This window comes from Passer domesticus, unplaced genomic scaffold (assembly GCF_036417665.1).
Source record: "Passer domesticus isolate bPasDom1 unplaced genomic scaffold, bPasDom1.hap1 HAP1_SCAFFOLD_55, whole genome shotgun sequence".
In the NCBI taxonomy this organism is placed as follows: domain Eukaryota; kingdom Metazoa; phylum Chordata; class Aves; order Passeriformes; family Passeridae; genus Passer; species Passer domesticus.
The window spans coordinates 860,795-883,372 of NW_026990163.1; the positions used below are offsets into that span (position 1 = coordinate 860,795).

At 47.2% G+C, this 22,578-nt stretch overlaps 1 protein-coding gene across 1 annotated transcript; it reads left to right on the top strand.

Moving 5' to 3' along the window:
* The first annotated feature begins 10,772 nt into the window (after positions 1-10,772).
* LOC135292865 (uncharacterized) lies at positions 10,773-14,632 on the top strand. The gene is made up of 6 exons (XM_064406924.1): positions 10,773-12,219; positions 12,724-12,801; positions 12,913-13,005; positions 13,657-13,782; positions 14,143-14,293; positions 14,434-14,632. Exons 1-6 carry the CDS (start codon positions 12,129-12,131, stop codon positions 14,630-14,632), a joined length of 738 nt encoding a protein of 245 aa, XP_064262994.1. The 5' UTR covers positions 10,773-12,128.
* Positions 14,633-22,578: the final 7,946 nt, after the last annotated feature.

The window sequence follows — 22,578 nt, forward strand, 5'->3', positions numbered from 1 at the left end:
ACTTGTTTCCCAGCTGCCAGCCCTGCTCTGCTGGCCAGCAGCCATTGCAGGAGCTTGTGCTAGTGACACTGAACCTTTCCGATCTTCCTCAGGAAAGCTCAGGGCAGAACTTGTCAAAAGAGCATTGCCTGGGCGATGCCTTTGACATTAAATCTTTCCTCTGTTCTCTGTGCCACAGACAGTAAATATTTGAGGAAGCAAGTTTGCTGCTCCAGAAATTCCTTAAATCAGTCAGTTAAACGGTAAGATAACACGATTTGGGATGTGTAATCTCACTTTAATTCATTGTGCAGAAAGCTACAGTGAGCTGTGTGTCTAACCTAAATGACCTTGCCACCAAGAACTTAGAAAAGTGGGAGAGATGGAATCAGGTGCACAGGATCTGCATTGTGATTCTCCCACAGGCCTGAGGACACAGCCCACTTCCACTGGGCCATGGCTTTTTATCCTACATCAAAACTTTGTGCTTCAGGTTGTGGTAGTGAATGCCCCCGGCCTTGTCCGGCCACACGGTGGCCTGAGAAAGGCTTGTGAGGCCTGGGCCTTGCTGAACAGCCCCTGGGCCCAGCTCCTCCTGAGCTTGTCAGAGACACTGAGCACTCCCAGGAGCTTGTGCTGTCTGACGAGCTCCTGGGGTGTCCTGTGAACAGCCTTGGAAACCACTTTTCTTGCCTCAGTGGCACAACATCCTTCTTCTCCCACTTTCAAAGACAGGCTGCTGACCCACAGTGTGGCCATGATGAAGCATTAACAAAACACCCAATATATAGAGACCTATCTTGCAAAGTTGCCTTAGCCAAGGTGCAAAGCTCCATTCTTGGAACAGATCATCCAACCAGGATTCACCATCCTCTTTAATTTGGGCTGTCAAATCTTTCAGTTTTTGTATGCTTTTGTGAATGGATTCCGAATGATCAGACAGGTTCATACAACACAGTCCTTCAAATTCCTCACAACCATGTCCATGTGCCAGTAAAAGAAAGTCAATTGCTGCTCTGTTTTGAAGGGTAGCATGTCCAACACTATCAACATCGGTCAACATATCACTAATGGCAGAGGATGTGGCATTAGTTTGCTTGCTCAGCCAACACCCAACTCGATCTAATTGTTTCAAAGCCACTGCTGAAGTCAATTGGGGTAAAAATATACTTGCTGAAACCCTTCTTGCAGCTTTCCAAGGCATGAAATCACTCTGACAGTTCCATCATAATGATGAGCAGATCTTGTTTTCCTTTGTTTCCTTTTCATGACCGCTTTAGCTGAGGGTGCAATTACAGTGAGCATCCCAATGCCACAAGGGTCACCTTCAGGGTGTGCTGGAATGCCTTGCCAAGCCCTGTCTCCACAAATGAACCAATATCCCTTAGGCAATTGCCGGGGATATAGGTCAGCCTCAGGAAGCACATCCCAACTGTTTGAAGAATTACACCAAAACCTCAAATTTCTATATGCAAAGTAATGGGGAGTAACATTGAAATTTGGAGGATCACCTTTTCGCCAAGCACTAGCTATGAAGGTAAAGCAAAAATCTATTGTTAAAGAACCAAGGATTTCCAATTCTTGGGGTTCAGAAGCTGACCTCGGAAGTTTTTTGGCCCAAAGGTTCCAATTCAGTGTGGGATTGTTTCCATTGTCAATTTCACCTGGCTTACCATTGGATTGTTTTTTGACTAAAGGCAACTCTTTTACTGGCACACCAACCAGACAGGTTGAGAAAGGTTTTTCTGGTTCCGAATTAGACAACCATACGGTATCTGAGCCGGCTGCCTTGGCTAAGGTCACCCAAACATTTGGTTTTGGTTGTTCCACAGGCAAATCTGCACGACAAAAAAGAATTAAAACCCACCAATACCAACATACAACTTGCATTTGCTTCATCTTATCCATGAGCTAAATTTTGGCAGAATCCTTACATATATATCAATTTCTAAAATTTTGCTTTCAACAAAAACAAAAACCCAAACTTTTGCCAAAAGTCAGCTCTATAAAACAAACATTTGACATACAATTGACACACTTGTAAATAACATTAACACAAAACCAGAATTTGCAGGTTCCACCGATGCACAAGGAACGTCAGGCGTGACCAGGGATCTCTGTGCTCGGCTCACATCTGTGTACTTGCTTCCTCGGTTCTGGACTTGTCAACACGTTCTGGGGTGCGATATGGTTTGACATTTTTGGCTGGGACCCACCTAATTCCAGCACCTGTAGAGACAGAAGCATACCCTTTGCTCCAGGTTATTAATTGGAAAAGACCTTCAATTTGTCCAGATTCAGGGTTTCTAATTAAAACAGGTGGATTTTCTTTCAGTTTCGCCTGAGTGTTATTTGAAAAATGCCTAAAAATTGATGGATCAGGTTCTGCAAAACGAACTGTTTAGGAAATTAAAAACATACAAAGCTTTGTTCAGTCTCATCTGTGGTGTGACCTCTGCTCCCCCTTTCTGTTGATCTAAAATGCGTTTTAATGTTTGATGTGCTCTTTCAATAATTGCTTGGCTTGTGAGAGAGTGAGGAATACCACAAACTTTGATGTGATCTTTTGCTTGAGCGAGTGTGGCAGTTGCAGGCTCCTTTATTCCTGTTTTTGGACTTGACTTAACTTTTAGTTCAGGGAGATTAAGACTCAGACAATATAGATGGGGGTATTTCCTGCTCGATTTCTCAAGTGATGGAATGTAGGAAGGCCTTCCAGGTGGAAAGAAGTGACGGAGTGCCTGTCTCAGATGAAGAAAGCGAGGCACTGCAAGAAACCAGCTGTCCTGGGTTGACTATATGATGCTTTTATCCCCAATCGTCTTGTTCTGTTTATACTGAATAATAAGTTTTACACCTTTAAGACTCTCTTCCAGACAGTGAGGAGGAGAGGGAAGAAGCGCGCAGTTTGTTTTCAGACTGCTCTCACTCCTCCACATTCCTGCTCCTGTGTTGTCTGTGGATGGACAGACAGCCGGACAGAGCTCCTTTTTCCCTTTTTCTTGCTTTTAGTTAGTTTTAGCTAGCTGAGGCAAAGAAGTTCTCCAGATTGTGATTTTTTCCTTTTTTCTTGGACCTGTTCAAGCCTGCTCTTGACTGAACACCCAGAAGAGCACCGGCAGCTCCACCTGTGGCCCCTGGCCGGGCCTGGGCCGCGGCGTTTCCAGCACCAGAGAGACTGATTAAAGACTGAGTGAGCCGAGCTGCAACCCAGGGAGGGGACTGTTCTGAGTTTGCTTTTCCTTGAATTGTTTAATATTGTTTTATTGTTTAATATTATTTGGTTTCTATTGTTTAATAAACAGGTTTCTTTCCACTTTTCTCCAAGGAGATATTTTCTCCCGAACCGGTTGGAGGGGGGAGGGGCAATTGACTCTGCTTCTGTAGAGAAGCCCCTTTAAGGGTTATCTCCCAAACTTGCCCTAAACCAAGACAAATACAGTTAGTGGCGCCCAACGCGTGGCTTGAGAAAGTAAAAAAAAACCCTTTATTGATTGTAGGTTTGTTGTGCTTGGTGTGTAGTAGGTTAAAGTACCCAGTAGCCATGTTATTTGAATTTGTAATGTCTCTTGGGGAGGCCTTTATATGGCTCTGGTCTCTAGACCTTTTTGAGGTTTCAATACCTTTCTAGTCACTAGGATTATTGTCCCTATCACGTAGTTTTTGCAGTAAAGGGGCACGAATTAGATTAGCTATTGTGTTGGCCTTAGTAATAATGATTTATAAGGCGTTTACAAAAATACTGGCGTCTGTTTACGATATGTATGGTTTATGGTTTCTTCGTCCTACCACCCTGCATCCCAATTCTAGCAGTATGTTTTGGGAATTTATTAGTAATTGCACCCAGCTGGTTAGAGGAGGAGCAGGGAATGAGGCTTTCCAGCCTTTCCTTTCCTTCTTCTCCTTTGAATCTGTTATGTCACTTGTAGAAAATGTTCAGTTTCCCCTGAATATTAAACAGACCATCTTTCTGGCATTTAATCTAGTAGGCTTCCTCTATATAGTCTGCAGCTTCTCTAGAATGAGGGCTGAGATGTCTAGAAAAGCTGATGAGACCCCTGACCCAGAAGCAGACCCACGTGTGGAGAATCCTGAGTGGGGTGGAAAATGGGAAAATATGAGCCAAATCCTGAAAGAATTCTCTGACCCTATAGTCTAAGACTTTCCCCATGAACAAATTCAGAACCCAGCTAAAGTGGGAAAATATCTGAAAGAGAAGTATCTCAATGATGGCCCTAAAGAGAAAAAGATCATTGCAGTGAGCTGGGCCCTGGCATATGCTTATCGCACACTGCTAGATACTCTAGGGCAGCAGACCGAGGAAGAGGGGCAGGGAGATACATCAAGAGCTATCCCAGTCGCTCAAGTTACAACCAACACTCCAGGCTCAAAGCCAACAGCTAAACCACATAGTGAGCCTAAGCCGGCGGTTAAACCAAACAATAAACCTCAACCAATAGCTGTTGCTACTAGCACTAAAAGTAGGAAGTGCACAGACAAGACCGATTGACCAATAAATGATAATTATGATGATGCAGGAGAAGGACCCTCAACATTTCCTGACATAAAATCAGGAGTCAAAGCAACTGGCACAAGATCAGAAGCCAATATTGAGTCCTTCTCCCTGAAAGACCTGCGTAGCCTAAAGAAAGATTACACCCGACGATCTGATGAATCCATAATTAGCTGGTTAGTCCGTCTTTGAGATGCTGCAGGCGAGGCTACAATTCTGGACGGCACAGAAGCGAGACATTTAGGATCCCTGTCACATAATCCTGTCATCGACCAAGGCATGATGAGGGGGGCTAACCCTCACAACCTCTGGGCACGGGTCTTAGACAGTGTAGCGCAAAGATACCTATATGCCGATGATCTCTACATGCAGCAAACACAGTAGAAGACCATAGAACAAAGGATTCAATGCTTGAAAGAAATGGCAGTGGCGGAGATTATATTCTCAAATGACATAACAACTAAGAATCCAGACTTGGTACCATGCACATCTGTGATGTGGCGAAAACTAGTACGACTTAAGCCACATAAATATGCATCTGCTCTAGCTATCATGAAGCGGGATGACACAGATGAGACCGTGCTTGACATGGCAAAGAAACTCCGAGCTTATGCAGATGCTGTACATAGCCCAACACATGCCAGAATCGCAGCGGTAGAAACACGTCTGCAGAGATTAGAGGATAAGATAGAGGAGAATCATAAGAAGCTCAAAGAGGAAATTAAAGAAGACCTTCTCCAAATCTCGACAATACAAATCAGAAGTTCTAGTACCCAACGCAGACGTTCCCCAGATGGAGAGAGAAGGTACACCCCACGAGCTGAGCTGTGGTTCTTTCTGCGTGATTGTGGAGAAAACATGAAGAGATGGGATGGAAAATCCACCGCTGCTCTAGCCCAAAAGGTGTGTGAATTGAAAGAAGACAAGGCTCAGAGAGGAAGTTCCACCACAAAGAAAGCAGCTCCAGTTGCCCATAGCCGAACTGCCAGGTATGATAATAATAATGACATGTCTAATCCCCTTGAAAAAACCTCTAAGACATATGCCCAAAGAAAGAAAGATAACCAAGCTTAGAGGAGCCCTGCCGCTAGCCAAGTAGAAGCTAAAAAAAATCATGTTTTCTGGACAGTATAGATTCGTTAGCCTGGCACATCAGAACCACAAGAGTATAAAGCTTTAGTCGACACTGGTGCACAGTGTACCATAATTCCATCAAGACACGTAGAGACAGAATCCGTTTCTATCGCTAGTGTGACAGGGGGATCACAAGACTTCACTTTAGTAGAAGCTGATGTAAGCTTGACTGAGAATGAGTAGAAGAAACATCCTATTGTGACTGGCCCAGAGGCCCCATGTATCCTGGGCATAGATTATCTGCGAAGTAGATATTTCAAAGACCCAAAAAGACTAAAGTAGACATTTGGGATAGTAACTGTAGTGACAGAGGGCGTCCAACAATTGAATACCTTGCCTAGACTGTCTGAGAATCCATCTACAGTAGAGCTTCTGAAAGGAGAAGAGCAACAGGTACCAATTGCCACTTCCACAGTACATCGTCGACAGTATAGAACCACTCGAGATGCTGTGATTCCCATCCATAAGATAATACAAGAGCTAAAAAGCCAAGGAGTAGTCAGCAAGACCCACTCACCCTTCAACAGCCCCATCTGACCTGTGCGTAAATCTGAAGAAGAATAGAGACTGACAGTTGACTACCGTACATTGAATGAAGTGACTCCACCACTAAGTGCTGCTATGCCAGACATATTAAAACTCCAATATGAGCTTGAGTCCAAAGCAGCGAAGTAGTATGCCACTATCGATATTGCCAATACATTTTTCTCCATTCCGCTGGCAGCAGAATGCAAGCCTCAGTTTGCCTTCACCTAGAGAGGTGTGCAGTACACTTAGAACCGGCTGCCCCAGAGGTGGAAGCACAGTCCTACCATCTGCCATAGACTAATCCAAAGTACACTAAAAAAGAGTAAAGCTCCAGAACATCTGCAATATATTGATGACATCATTGTATAAGGGAAGACAACAGCAGAAGTGTTTGAAAAAAGAGAGAAAATTATCCAAATTCTCCTGAAAGCCGGCTTTGCCATCAAGAAAAGTAAAATCAAGAGACCTGCTCAAGAGATCCAGTTTCTAAGAGTGAAGTAGCAAGACGGACGGCGTCAGATTCCCACTGATGTCATCAACAAGATAACAACAATGTCTCCACCATCCAACAAGAAGAAAACACAAGCTTTCCTAGGTGCCATAAGTTTTTAGAGAATGCACATTCCTAAGTATAGTCAAATCGTGAGCCCTCTCTATCTAGTCACCCGTAAGAAAAACACTTTCCACTGAGACCCTGAACAGCAACAAGCCTTCGTCCAAATTAAGCAGGAGATCGCTCATGCAGTAGCCCTTAGCCCAGTCAAGACAAAACCAGATGTGAAGAATGTGCTCTATTCTGCAGCCGAGAACCATAGTTTGTCCTGGAGCCTTTGGCAAAAGGTGCCTGGGGAGACTTGAAGCCGACCACTGAAATTTTAGAGTCGAAGCTACAGAAAGTCTGAAGCCAACTATACTCCAACAGAGAAGGAAATTTTAGCAGCCTATGAAAGAGTCCAAGCTGCCTCAGAAGTAATAAGCACCGAAGCACAACTCCTCCTGGCACCCCGACTACCAGTACTGGGGTGGTTGTTCAAAACAAAAGTTCCCTCTACCCACCATGCCACCAATGCTACATGAAATAAGTAGATTGCTCTCATAACACAACGCGCCCATATTAGAAAGCCAAATCACCCTGAAATTCTGGAAATAATTACAAACTAGCCAAAAAGTAAAAACTTCAATCTCACTAATGAAGAAGAACAAGAAGTGACACGTGCTGAAGAAGCTCCTCCATATAACCAACTGCCAACAAAAAAAACACAATATGCTCTTTTTACTAATAGTTCCTGTTGCATAGTAAGAATGAATCGCAAGTGGAAAGCAGCCGTATGGAGCCCCACACGACAAGTTGCAGAGGCCACTGAAGGAGAAAGTAAATCAAGCCAACTTACTGAACTCAAAGCTGTTTAACTAGCCTTAGACATTGCTGAAAGAGAGAAGTGGCCAAAGCTCTACCTCTACACTGATTCATGGATGGTAGCCAACGCTCTGTGGGGATGGCTGGACAGGTGGAAAGAGGCTAATTGGCAGTGTAGAGGAAAACCAATTTGGGCTGTTGAAGAGTGGAAAGACATCGCTACCAAAATAAAGAAGCTACCTGTAAAAGTCCGCCATATAGATGCCCATGTCCCCAAGAGTAGAGCCAATAAAGAGCACCAAAACAATAAGCAGGTAGACCAGGCTGCAAAGATAAGAGTGTCCAAGATAGATCTAAATTAGGAGCACAAGAGAGAGTTATTCCTAACTCAATAAGCCCATAATGCCTCAAATCATCAGAGTAGAGATACCAGCTATAAGTGAGCACGAAACCGAAAAGTAGATTTAACCATAGACAATATTTCTCAAATTATCCATGACTGTAAGACGTGTGCTGCCATCAAACAGACCAAGACAAAGTCCCAGTAGTACATGTCAGAAGTTTATTAGAGAAGACAGTTTAGATCAATCCTGCCTCGAATACAGACAAACCCATTCGTGAGGTTGTTTTTGCTCAAGAACCAAGTTGCACATAGTAAATAATGCAAAAAGATAGAAGAACACGATGTGTACCTCAAAGAGATCTGATTGTTGAGTGAGAACCATGTATAAATATCACTATTTGCTGAATGTTGCCACCATTGTCTATATATAGCTGTATATTAGATGTATAATGTATGTGTTTGTAGAGTTAGAATATATATATTAGTTTTAGTAATAAGGTGACGATATAAGAATAAAGAGTAGAATATCCTGGGTTGACTATATGATGCTTTTATCCCCAATCGTCTTGTTCTGTTTATACTGAATAATAAGTTTTACACCTTTAAGACTCTCTTCCAGACAGTGAAGAAGAGAAGAAAGAAGCGCGCAGTTTGTTTTCAGACTGCTCTCACTCCTCCACATTCCTGCTCCCGGACTGTGTTGTCTGCAAATAGACAGACAGCAAGACAAAGCTCCTTTTTCCCTTTTTCTTGCTTTTAGTTAGTTTTAGCTAGCTGAAGCAAAGAAGTTCTCCAAATTGTGATTTTTTCCTTTTTTCTTGAACCTATTCAAGCCTGCTCTTAACTGAACACCCAGAAGAGCACCGGCAGCTCCACCTGTGGCCCCTGGCCGGGCCTGGGCCGCGGCGTTTCCAGCACGAGAGAGACTAATTAAAGACTGAGTAAGCCGAGCTGCAGCCCAGGGAGGAGACTGTTCTGAGTTTGCTTTTCCTTAAATTATTTAATATTGTTTTATTGTTTAATATTATTTAGTTTCTATTATTTAATAAACAGATTTCTTTCCACTTTTCTCCAAAGAGATATTTTCTCCCGAACCGGTTAGAGGAGAGAAGAGGAATTGAATCTGCTTTTGTAGAGAAGCCCCTTTAAGGGTTATCTCCCAAACTTGCCCTAAACCAAGACACCAGCATGCCAGGGAACTGCTGTCCTGGGCTCACGAGTCCGACTGACAGTGGTCCTGCAGGCCTTTGCCCATGCCTGCTCCAGCTGGGCCATCTGCAGCCAAAGCTGGAGGTGTGAGTGCAGCAAAGCTGTTGTCCAAGGAACGCAGCACAGCTGCTGTTGAGGCTGACTGTTGCCTGCAGTGTGTGGGGAGGATATTGCCGGCAGCAATTGCCAGAGAGATGCTTGAAGGCATCTCTGGACAGTGGGCTTTTGGGGGGGTCCTGCTACTTCTTGCTCGGGCGGTAAAGACTGTCCCAAGACAATGCTCTTCCCTTTGAAGTGATGAAGAGGAACCACTGAGCTCCTCACCCTTGTTCCTCTCCTCTGCTCTCCACAGCAGCTCCAGCTGCGCCTCTGCGCTGTCTCTCGTGGGCCTCTCTGAGATACCAGCAGCTCTGAGATAGCCACCCCCTGAGAGGGCAGCCCAAGGCTCTGTTCAGAAGAGAGCTGTGCCTCAACCCTTGAAGCAAGCCTCACAAACTCTTCTCATATAGACACCCACACTTGCAGCCTTCCAGATGCACAACTGAGAGCTGTGGGACATATGCATGCTCATGCCCTGCAGTGCCCTTTCTGAAATGCCTCGGCTGCTTCTGAGGGAGCTGACATGCCACTGCAGCAGCAAAAGAGCTCTGGATTCAATGGGGTCCGGCAAAAAGCGTGCCTGGCATTTGCCTTGTGTGTTGCTCTGTCCAGTCGCCAGTGCCTTGGTTTGCCACCTCATCCCTGCTCTCTGCCACTGGGGCCGGGAGAGGCGGGCCCGGGGCTGTGGGGCTGTGCCGGCCCCGCTTCCCGGGCCGCAGCTCCAGCTGCCGCCGCTGCCTCGGAGCGGCCCCGCTCCGGCGCGAGGGCCGAGGCGCCGGTGCCGGGCCCCATTGGCCGCTGTCGTGCCGCCGCAGGAGAGCTCTCCGCCGTGTCCCGGCTGCAGAGAGCGGCTGCCGGGGCGGTTCGCCTGGGAGTCTGAAGCGAGCATGGCCCAGGGAGCGGAGCCGAGAAATAGAGACCTAAGAGACAGGGGCAGGAAGCAGAACGGAGAGACAAGGGGAGCAAAAGAGGGCCAGGGAACGGGGCCGGAGCTGCGGGAAGGGGCAGCAGGGACAGAGGAAGAGACGCAGAATGAGCAGGAGGGAGCAGGAGAGAGCGAACGCTGGGCTGGGGCGGGATGGAGACTGTTGAAGAAGCTTTGGAGGGACAACAAAATAGAGAGCGAGTGGCAAAGAACAGGGCTATAGCGGGCAAGCAAGGGACAGGCAAGTGGCTAGAGCAACACACAAGGAGAAGCCCAGGGGCAGTTTTTGTATGCACTCCAGTAAAGCCCGAGGTGTTTTCCTGCTGCAGTGGTCGCTGCGAGCCAGCAGCAGCAGCTGGGGCTGAGGCCCGGCAAGCGGGGCCGGCACAGCCCCGCAGCCCCGTGCCCGCCCCTCAGGGCCCCGTGCGCAATGGCGGCAGCAGGGGACAAGGAGGCCGCGGGCTGCGGGCAGCGCTGCCGCCCCGCCGGGCCACACGCCGCGGGCGGCTTCAGCAGCAGCACAGGAGCTCTGGGGACACTGGTGCCGCAGCTGGTGACGGGCCGCCGAGCAGCACAATGGCGCGGAGCGCGGTAAGGGAGAGCCTGGGCGTGTGGCCCCTTAAGGAACAAAGGAGGGCCGTGTTCATTGGTGCTTCCCCTCGGGCAGGAATGGAGGGCCCGAGATGGCGCTCAGACCCAAGGCCGAGGCAGCTGGGCAGCCTGCCTGGGTCCTACGTAGGAAGGAGATGTCACCAAGACATCCTCCAGCCTGCTCTGGCCCTCTGCTCATTATGGGCTGCGGCCTTCACAGTGGGCAGTGATGTGTGCTTGATTCCAGAGGATGCCATGGGCCGAGTTTCTGCAGCTTGTCAGCTGCATAGGACTCTTACGAGCCTTAGAGAGAGACCCGAGGGGTGGAAATCTGTCAGTGCCTCTTTGCTTGCAGCTGGAAACACCTGGGGCTTAAGTGGTGCTTCAGGGACAACTGTACCAAAGGTGCTCTAGAAGGCTGTCCAAGAGCTCCTGAGCGTAGGTTGCCTGGCACACATAAGTCATGCATATTTATTTGCCAGAAGAGCTGCTCAGCTAAAAGGCCAGCAGTGTTACCAGATATCTGCAGCAACCAAGACATTTGTGTGTGTCCCGTGGCGGTGCCTGATGGTGTCCGAGGACAAGGCAGAGGGAGCTCAGGGGCTCTGGATGACTGCTTGAGGGATCTGGGCCGCATGTGGTATTTTCTTCCGCCACGTGCAGTGAGCCAGACCCAGGAAGGCTCTAGAGGTGAATAGCTGGCAGCCTGGTGTTCCCAGCAACAGTGTGGGAGTTTGACCGTGGGTTACTCTACAGGACAGCAGGCCTGATGGTGGCACATGGGCTACATCTGCCTCAAAGGGAAAAAGGCTCTTGGCTCCAGAGTTAGCAGGGCTCCTTGAGAGAGCTTTAAGTAGCATTGGAAGTGGAAAAGGGAGTAAACCAGGCTGACGGGGAAGATGCGTGAGCACTGCACAGCCATGTTTGCGTGACAGTGGAGGATGGAAGCAGTGCTGCCATCAAAGGTCATGAAACTGTAGCAGAAGTCATGGGAAAAGCAGGTTTTTGCCACAATTCTTTCAGACAAAAATACTACCAAAGAAACACTCTTGAATTTGGGCTTTTTACAGCAGCCTTCATCCAGGTCTTCTTCTAGGGAATTTCTGAGGAATAAGACATGAGTGCCTCTGCATTCCCATGCACAATGCTGCCTCCAAAATACTCCAGCCCTTCTCCATTTGGCTCCTTCCATTCCTGTGCAGAATAAGGAAATTCAGTAGAGGGGAGGTGCAGGAATTCACAGGCAACGTGGCCGTACATTGGGGCCTTCACAGCCATCACTTTGTTATGAGGTCACAGAGCTCTGTTTGATGTCACGTTCCAGAGCCCCACTGTGCTCTTCAGTGCTTGCTCTGGGCAACACTGCAGCAGCAGCAGCAGCAGCAGCAGCAGCAGCAGCAGCAGCAGCAGCAGCAGCAGCAGCAGCAGAGTGTTGCTAGCAGGGGGGATCATGGTCCTGAGCCGCTACCTCCTGCTGCTCTTTCTCGTGGCCCTGCCAGCCCAGAATGCCCAGAGTGCTCCAGCAGCTGGGCAGGGAGCAGGTAGGCAGGCAGGGGCCAGCACACAGCCCTGGCTGGCAGCAGCGGGGCCGGGAGCAGGGATGGCTGAGCCAGGAAGGCAGCACGGGGCAGGCAGAGGGGCAGAGGCTCCAGGGGAGGTGTGAGGGGCTGCAGCTGCTTTAGGGTGCAGCATGGAGAGAGCTTCCTAAGGAGCAAGGATGTGGGGAGGGTCGGGTCAGGCCCGGAAGCTCAGCACCAGTTCTCCATCACTCAGCAGTGGCTGTCCGTCCCTCCGCTCTGGTTGTCCAGCCTTCTGGCCCGGCTCCAGGGCTGACCCGCACACAGATTGTGTGGGCACGCCACGGCTTTTCCCTTCATGTGGGAGCTGCCAGCTCAGTGTCCCAAGGGCAGCCAGACCCCCCTGCAGCTGTGAGGATGCAGACCTGCCTGAGCGTGCCCTATCAGTGCCTCCCACATCCAGGCCTTGAGGTGTGCCCATGAGGGCAGTGCACGTGATGGTAACTTCTTGTGGGTGTTTGGTTGTAGTTGTGGACACAGAGAGTGCTCTTTCAGCCCCTGAGCGAGGGGCAGATACCGTGCTGACTCCGAGCTGGTACCTCAAGCGTGAGTAGTCAGTCTGTCCTGCCTTCACAAAAAGGAGCGCCCCTTTTCCCTGTTTTATTCACGAGAAAAATACCGTCATGGGTTAACGTGCTTTTGTAAATCTAACAATAGGGATGAACGATGACAAGGTTCCTGAAGAGTTCCCTGAAGGATTGCCGGATGTTCCAGAGGAGCTCCTGGCAGCCTTGCATGAAGCCCCATCTGGTTAGTATATCCCACTCTGTTAACCCTGGCAGCCGGCAAGCTGAGCTTTTGGTTCCTGTAGGCATGTGCTGTATCCTGGACAGGCAGAAGCACTCAGTCAGAGTCTTGCTGCAGGCCCACTCCATTTCACAGCTCCTGCAGGGAGCCCTAGAGATGGTCCAGCACAGCCTCTGCTCGCAGCTGTGCTTCCAGATGACTGCCAGGGGCTTCTCCAGCTGCTGCTGCAGTTGTAGCATTCCTGGCCAGGGCTGCTCTGTGCAGACATTGGCATCCAGATGTTGGGCAAAGGCCAGTGCTGAATTTGGGTTTGCCACATGCTCAGCACAGCATGGAGGCAGCAATGACATCAGAGCAAGCCTTGGCTGCCCCTTGCAAAGCTCAGGCTCAGGGACAGGTTGAAGCTGGAGTCCAAGGGTGAGGGGGAACCTGAAGGTACTCCTTCTGTGGGTCATTTGGTTGATTAAGTCTTGGCTGGTTTGGGTCTGCACTTCTTGTTGCACTGCAGAAAATCCAGCTGTCGATTCCTCCTGTCTTGGGGGGGACAGCGGCCTCGTCAGCGCCGCCTGCCGGAATGCCCAGGCCATGGTACCGTGCTTGTGCTGAGGGGCAGTGGCTTCTGCTTAATGTGTGCAATGGTTTTTTTTTCTGAAGAGACAGATTCTGAGACTGTACCGGAGACCTTAGCTGTGGAAGAAAGTGACATTGTGCCAGGCTCACATGAAAAAAGAGAACCAATAGAGGACACCAGGACACTTGCTGAGCCTGAGGAATATTCAGGTGAGTGCTTGCTAGATGCTGTCTTGGGCAAAGAGCAGCATTTCTGCTGTATCCCTGCAGTGCTCTCCATGGGTGAATTGCAGGTGCCCAGCACGCAGCCCGGGCCTGCAGCCCGGAGGAGTAGATGGGGCAGTGCTGCTCCCTGGCACACACTGGGCTCTTGTGCATGAGAGCTTGATGGGATCCCTCTTGGTCCCTGATGCTAAGACACCAGAGCCAGAGGAAGCCATCTCTGAAGACATCAGATGTCAGTTCTGATCCACTAGCAGTGCCAGTCCTTGGGCATCTGAAGCACACTGTGGGGTTATGCCTAGTGCAGAGCACAAACGCTGACTCTTGCATTGTCTCTTCTCCTGCCAGGGTCATCCGGTGGGCAAAAAGCTGAGACTGCTGGACACTGTGACCCGAGCAAGTACTACATCCTAGTAGGGACAGTAGCAGCCTCAGCTTTGCTTCTGCTTGGGGCAGTGTCTGGCTATCTAGTCATGCATCAGCTGCTGAGGAGAGACAGGTGAGTTATTAATTGCTGCCATTGGCAAGGAAGTCTTTGCAGCATGCAGGAGCGCCCAGGCTGCTCCTAGCAGGGCTCTGAGGAAACTGTGCTCCAAATTCCTATCTGTGAGGAGTCTTCTTGGAAATCTGTTTCTACAGGAGGAGCCAGGAGGACAAAGAGGCAACAGGACAGGACTGTGACTCTTCCTGGGAAAGCAGTGGTCAGCCTAGAGGTGAAGCAGAGTCAGGAGAAGGAGCGGGAAGCGGCGAGAGAGTCCAAGGCAACGGGTTCAGGGACAGCTCCGCCTGTTTCCTGAGCTCTTTGCAGCAGAGCTCGCCCAGTTGTACAAGAACATGAGCGCAGACCCGTCACCTCTGCCCACCTGCTCCTTCTGTGCTCTGGCTGACAATGCCTCTTCACAGGACCACTGGATTTCCCTGGAGTCACCTCAGCCCACAGCATCCTCTTGCCCCTCCTACCAATACCAGCAGGACTACTATCTCTTAGAGGATGATGATTAGTGATAGTGATAGATGATTAGTGATAGTGATAGCCATAAATAGTGATAGTGGTAGTGATTCTTTTAGTGATAGTGATAGGGACACTTGATATTAGAGGGTGGTGGTTGTTTTAATGATAGTGATAGTTAATATTAGAGGATAGTGATGGTTTTAATGATAGCGTTAGTTAATATTAGGGGATAGTGATTGTTTCAATGATAGCGTTACTTGATATTAGAGGAGGGTGATTGTATTAGTGATAGTGATAGTCATAAATAGTGATAGTGGTAGTGATTCTTTTAGTGATAGTGATAGGGATACTTGATATTAGAGGGTGGTGGTTGTTTTAATGATAGTGATAGTTAATATTAGAGGATAGTGATTGTTTTAATGATAGCATTATTTGATATTAGAGTTCAGTGATTGTATTAGCAATAGTGATAGTTAATATTGGAGGATGGTGATTTTTTTTGGTGATAGTGGTACATTTAGTGATAGTGATACTTGGTATTAGCAGACAATGATTGTTTTCTTGATCTTGATAAATAAATATTTTTCCAAAAGCAGTAAATTCTTGCCTGGTGCGGCTGTTTCTGTTGGGGCAGAATGCACAGAGCTGGGAGCAGGGCTGGGGCTGTGACAGGAGCTCTGAGAAACTTGCACTGCAGTGCAGGAGCTGCTTGTGCCACCTCAGCCTGCTTTCCCAGCAGTGGCCGTTCACAAAGCTTTCCTGCACCAGCACGGGGACACGCTGGCTAGCAGTGACATGCAGAAACTTCTCTGGGAGCTCATTTGGGATGCTGCCCTGAATCAGGAAGGTCTGGGCAGAGAGGGAAAGATGTTCTGCAAGGGATGGCTGTCCAGCAGTCAGCACATCAAGGAGACCTGAGGTGGTGACTTAGGTCGTGGCAGTCCCTCCCCGAAGAGCTTCAAGAGAGGAGCATCAAGGAGCAGAAAGCTGGAGCCGGGCTGTGTGAGAGAGGAAGGAATGTCCTATCAATCACAGGAGCCTTCTTAAAAATTAGATGGATAACAGCGACTATAATTATAATAAAAATTACAGTCTTGTCGCACGCAGTATGGGAAAAAAGCCCAGAGCTGGAATAGAACAGAGAACTTTTGTGGAGGATTTTGTGAACAGCTAGCTAGTTGACAAAGGTCACACTGATATAATACCCTTAATTAAGCAAGAAGGAGATGAGGATAGGAGTCAGCAGTCAGTGTCCAAACCTGGCAAGGGCATTGTGCCCTTGGTGCAACATCAGGATGGGGGAGAGGATGGTTAGTTAGAAATATGAAGAAAATATGTGGACAGCTGCAACATAGTAGCCACAAGAATGCTAAGGTAGGCGTAGTTAGCTGATAAGTAACTAACCAATAATGAGCTCGCCTTTTGCAATATGTATTGGCCTCATTAGCACCAATATAAATGTATGTGCCTATCAATAAAGTTTTGAGATTTGCTGATCACTCATATTGAGTGCCGCATTTCTTCTGCCGATTACCTGAAATGGTGACCCCAGACGTGAAACCGGGAACGGCAACCACGGTGGATCAGTGAACGAGTTCGGGTCCTATAGCAGCAAGGACAGGGAATAAACAGCACTGAAAAAGCGAAAGGTGCCGCGCCCTGAGTGACCTTATAGAAGAGCCTGGCCAATACGTGCTGCCGAGACCTTGAAGGGTTGCAAAAACGTCAACGTTCTCAAAAATGGAAATGGAAATGGAAATGGAAATGGAAATGGAAATGGAAATGGAAATGCAAGCAGCATATGATTTATTTACTTGCTTTTTAAAAAGCATCAGGTTAAGGACATAGACTTGCAGAAAGAGCTCCCACAGTTGTTAGCTTACGGGTACGCACAAGGAGTTTCTCAAAATCCTTATACCGTACATGAATTAACAGAGTGGCATAAGTTCAGGACCAGGAGTGCGACAGGGGCCGCGGGAGAGCCCGGGGCAGACGCGGCAGCGAGAACGTGTGTGGCAGTGGTGGCATGCTCGGTGCCGGCGGCGGGCACGCGCACCGCGGGTCCAGTGACACGCACGGTGACAAAAACTCGCACGGCAGCTGTCCGTGGAGAAAGCGCACAGATTGCGAGGGAAGTGCCAGCCAGGGCCGGGCCAGACAAGGCGAGACGCGGGGGCCGAATACACGGCAGCGACAAGCACAGTGCCAGTGATAGCGGCGGCGGACGCGCACCAGTAACGCGAAACCCGAAAGCTGGAGCTGGGAGGGCTTTTTCACTTTTTGCAAGCGCACAAAAGCACCAGCGGTGTGGGACATGCTCCCGCTGGCTGTGGGTGTTGGCGCAGAGCCAGGGGGAACCAGCCCGAGCGGAGATCCAGGCAGAGCAGAGCCCAAAGGAGACCGGGGCTGCGCGGGTCCGGGAGAGGGCGTTCCTTTCCACACCCCCGAAGTGGCCCAGGCTGAAGCTGTGCCCAAGCAGGCGGAGACGGGCACGGGCAGACATTCCTCAAGGCACCGCCCTGTCACAGCTGCCTGGCAACCACAGCAGCCAGCCCATCGCAGCAATTCAAACAAGTGTCTGAGAAAAAACAGGTCAGGAATTTTCTTCAAGATCGGGATGGAAAACTTCCGAAAATTCACACAGTGCTTTATCCAGCTTTTTATAAAAAAAAAAAGAAAAAGGGCAACTCCACAGAAAATGCAGCAGATGTTGTACGGGGCACTTCACCCAACTGTTCCACAGGCTTTACAGTTAGTTTACCGTTTTGGTTTTTTTTTGTAAATGTGTTTGCTTTTTTAAAAGTGGTAGAGTATTTGGGTTTGATGGCTTAAAGTTTGATGACTTCATTGCCTTTCCCTTACCTGAGGCAGGAACAACCTTTTAAGGGAACAGAATCTAAATAAACTTCCTAGTTTCTGTTTGGACTACATGTGAGAAGATTTAAACTGTAATATTTCTGTATACTATGGTCTTTATGGTCTTTGCTCTCTTCTATTCATTAAGAGATGGCATTAGATAAATGGATGTAAATGTGCGAATTGTTTTTGTACTGTCCTTATTTTAAGTGAAATTATTTGTGTTTGAAATTATCTGTCATCTTTCTCAGTTTTGTTTTAAAATATCTATGCAAACTGTCCAGCTTTACCAGCCTGTTATCCTTCAGTTAATGATTGTTGTCCATCAGTAAGAAATCTCAGTGTAACAAAATGCCACCTGGATTCATCAAAAAACAAAAAAAAAACAACAAAAAAACAACAAAACAAAATTAAAAAAAAAAAAGGGGAACTGCTTTTATTATAAAAAATTATTCCCTGGGAAACAAAATGTCGTGTAAAGATGAAAGTATTAGTAAAGATTTAATTACTCAAGGTGTCTTGGAAGACAAAGCATTTGGGAAAGGTGAATCAGATCCTGTTGTGGGGTCATCAGTCGATTCCCCAATGATTCAAAGTTTTAAGAATTATTTATATTAAGTTTATAACCTTTGTTATTTTCGGTTTTTGTAAGTAATGCTGATAGATAGCGATTGTTGTTAATACTAGATGAATACTTTGGGAAGGTTGTCTTAACCCCTTCAAGCACTTCTTGTTAGGGAGTTTTCAGATTTTTGTGATGAGAGTTGTTGTTGGTGTGTTGTTGTGGTGTTTGCAGCCGGCTTTCATGTGTTTTTCTATTTTTTTTGTGTGATCACCTGCAAGACACGTGTCTCTTCAAGATCCTGTCTTTTTATTTCCTAACTATTTAGATGTTTCTGAGGGTTTTTATCCAAATTGCCAGTTTTGTGGTTCTTTTATTGTTATTACAGAAATACTCCAGCAGAGAATTCAAGAAGTGTGCTGTGTTTAGAAAATCTCTGTCTTGACAGAAACTTCAGAAGGATTCAATTATTTGCTGGTTTGATTGGTTTGTAACCCTAAGGTTTCTTGTTTATAACAGCTGTTTTTAAAAGTCCTGTTTAAAAAATGTGTTAAGTGATACTCACCAATTAGAGTTCGGGCTCTGGCCAAGCTCTGAATCTATTTGGATAGAGTGACTGACAATCGACCCAGATGTTTTCTGCATCAAATAGTATTCAAGTCCTTTTGACTTGGCGATTTGACCATCTATGATGGCTGAGCCATTTTCAGAGGTAATTTGGAGAACCATGAATCCGGACATGATTTCCCCAATTCTCTGTCATTTTAAGGTTTATCAGCTGTCACAGACTCTGGGATAAGAGTTCAGTGTTGTAGTGTTTGGTAATTTTCTGATCTTGTATGTGTTGTTGATGGTGTGTATTATCTGAATTTATTCCTAATTACTCTTATCTTAACATTTCTCTATGTAACATTGCAAAATGAAACCAGGACCCATTCTTCACCTCTAGGATTTTGTGAAAATTCTTCAGTCCTGCGGGGACGTGGGATTTGTTTGTGTTTTAACAGGTGCAAAGTCCAGATGGATTTCAATGAAGAATGTGAAACTCTATCAAGAGCAAGAGAAACGTTGACCATTCAACAAGCAAAGAAGACAGACAGATATTGGACTGTGTGACACAGGGCAGTGTCCGGAGACGAGACCTTAACCTCCCTATACAGCTGACAGTTTGGTGTGGAACTAAATACTTACTAGGTGCATTTACTCAGCAAAACAGAAAAACGGGGGAGGCGTGGGCCTTGGAATGGATATCTCCTCCACTTCAACAGCATAAAACCCTCCTTCAAAAAATTGAAATTTTGGCTGATTTCATCAAGAAGGGTCGTGAATGGACACCACAGATCATGGGAAAGGAGCCTGCTCAGACACGGGTACCAATGAAGAAAGATACATTGACCTGGTACCTGATAAACAGTATGGAATTACAAGAGGCACTGTTAGGAGCCGGAAGTGTGATTGCCACTGATGATATCCCCAATATACCGTTGAATTGGGTAGGGCAATGGGGTTGGACTCAATGCCCAAAAAGGTCACAGAAACCCCTGGCGGATGCCATAACAGCCTACACAGATGCAGGAAGAAAATCCAGAATTGCTGCAGTGACCTGGCAGGAAAAGGGACAATGGCACCATCAGATTCTCCAGGCCTCCGAATTGGATACTTTACAAACCATGGAGTTATTGGCTGTTGTTTGGGCCATGATGCATTTTTCTGGGCCCCTCAATATAGTGACAGATTCTTTGTACGTTGCTGGAGTATGCGAGCGAATAGAAGATGCCTCTATAAAAGAGGTTCAAAACAGGAGGTTACATGAGCTGTTTATACAGTTACAGAGGGCAATTAAGCTGAGGAAGTATCCTTTCTCTGTCATTCATATCAGAAGTCATAAGTGGGATATTGGTCTGGGAGAGGGTAATGCACGAGCAGATAAGCTAGTCTCAATCACACATGTGACTCCAATTCCCAGGCAGACTATGGCCAGAGGGGCACACGCCATGTTTCACCAAAATGCAAAAGGCCTCCATAGAGAATTTCAGATATCTATGGAAGAGGCACGGGCAATAGTCAAAGCCTGTCCCATATGTAGTCATCATAATGGAGGCTGCGGGTTAGGTCTAGGAGTTAACCCCAGAGGGCTGAATACAAATGAGACCTGGCAAATGGATGTCACACATGTTGCTGAATTTGGAAGGATAAAGTTTGTGCATGTTACTATAGACACCTATAGTCATTTTATATGGGCCGCAGCACAGACTGGTGAGAAAGCAGAGCATGTAGAGAGGCATCTCAGTAGCTGCTTTGCAGTAATGGGAGTGCCACGGCGTATTAAGACAGACAATGGGCCTGCCTACTGCAGCAAAAGAATAAAGCAATTTGTGCAAATGTGGGGGATAGAACACGTGACAGGCATCCCTAATTCCCCGACAGGACAAGTGATCGTAGAAAGAGCTAATGGTACCATGAAAAGATATCTAGGTAAATACAAAGATATTAGAGAGCCGCAAGAAAGATTGCTAAAGTGTCTATTTGTCTTAAAACACCTGTGTGTTTTTGGGGAAAGCAAAGTTCCTGCTGTAATTCATCATTATGTAACAGAGAAAGATAGTGTGAGGCAGGACGTATGGGTAAAATACAGAGATCCCAAGACAGGACAATGGCAAGGTCCTGCTAAGGTATTATACTGGGGCCGCGGGTATCTTTGTGTTTCTACCCCTACAGGATCCTTGTGGGTAGCTGCTAAATGGACCCCAGCAGTCGTGTTAGATGGAACCAGACCCCAGACAACTGAGCGAAGAGGATGGTCGGCGAGTGGAGGCAAAGCTGCTGATCACCATTCGACTGATACTTCTCAAGCTGAAAGGACACTGTAGCTTTGCCATTGACCGAGCAATTGATCGGTGTCAATCTCTGGACAGTATACTAAGCCTGATTCCGACACTTCATACATTTTATCATAGAAGGCATAAGAGATTAGCTTGTATTAAGTGTCAAAATACTCAGTGTGCTGCATGGATATTGCCTTTTTGCGGGGCTTGTCAGCAAACTAAGTGGGTGCTTCAGTCCCAGTTACCTGAGCTGTGGTGCAGAAGCTGTGCATTTTATTGGCAGTGGGATTCCTGGCAAGTAGAACTCCAGGCCTTTACAGGGTTACCTGGCTGCCAAGGGTTACAGTTGTATGAGTCCCCAGAACAGAAAATTCTCGCATGGTTTAGGTGGGAAACACAGCACTTTGCCAAACACGTTTACAGCAATCTCAAATGTGTATCTTACTGTGTAAGTGTGGTCGGGGTATTCTCCTCTCCCAGTTAGATATAGTAGGTCCGATTCTGGGGGATCAAGATCCCAACCAAGCGTAGGATGATTGTTTAAGGGCTCTAAAAAGATTAAGTCTGGGCAGCTCGAGAAAGAAAAAGGGGAAAGGAGAGAAGAGACTTTCTTAACAGTTTGTGAGCAACCTGTTAATTTCCCAAATGTCTGGATGGTTCAAAACAGCGCCCGGGAAAATCAGGGTGATGTGGCAGACTTATACTGCTGTTTTACTCATTTTTACCCTCTTAATAGACAGCCCAGACATTGCCAAAGGAGTGGGAACCCATCAAGCATGGGCTCCACCTCAGCCCAAGACTAATATTTGGATCACCATGGCAAATTTAACTAACCAGGAGGCTATTTGCTTGTCATTATCTTCTCCCAGCAATCCATTTACCACCTGTTTGGTTGGACTACCGGCAGATCCCTGGCCATGCCCATCAAAAATACCCACCTGCAAAACCAATGACGCCAGGGTCAGTGTAGATAACTGGGACCAATGGATTTCTCATTTTCCTATAGCACTGCAGGAACCCCAAGAATTGGAACTATTAGGCTCAGTGATGGCGGATGCATGCCTTAGGTTTAAGCATAAAAGTCAGCTGCCAGCCAAGAACTATTCTACTATTGTAACTTCTAGCATGGCCATTTACCGTAATGCAACAACCTGGTGCAATTATACCACAAAGAGGGTGTCAATCTCATCAAATGACCCTATTCAATTACCAGCAGGTTACTTTTTAATATGTGGGGACCGTGCTTGGCTTGGTGTCCCATCGATGCTGAGAGGGAGGCCATGTACAATTGGACGGTTGTCTCTACTCACACCCAATACATCCATGATCTTAAATATGAGCCACCGCTATCATAGAATTAAAAGAATGGCCCATGCGTTTACTGCTGACTGCAAAGATGATGTAAAATTTTGGTCCCCAGGGGCCATAGTGGCAGCATCCTTTTTGGCTCCAGGGGTATCAGCAGCAGGTGCCCATGCCATTTTAAACAAGCTAGGGTGCTGGCTTGCTAAACAAACTAATGCCACTTCTTTGGCACTTTCTAGCTTTTTGCTTGATGTTGATTCTATTCTCCATGCAACGCTTCAGAA

Excerpts from the sequence above, each read along its gene's own strand:
- LOC135292865 (XM_064406924.1), top strand. The coding sequence starts at position 12,129 with ATGGTCCTGAGCCGCTACCTCCTGCTGCTCTTTCTCGTGGCCCTGCCA. Across the intron at positions 12,220-12,723 it reads AGCAGCTGGGCAGGGAGCAG|TTGTGGACACAGAGAGTGCT; the intron begins GTAGGCAGGCAG and ends GTTTGGTTGTAG. Across the intron at positions 12,802-12,912 it reads TCCGAGCTGGTACCTCAAGC|GGATGAACGATGACAAGGTT; the intron begins GTGAGTAGTCAG and ends ATCTAACAATAG.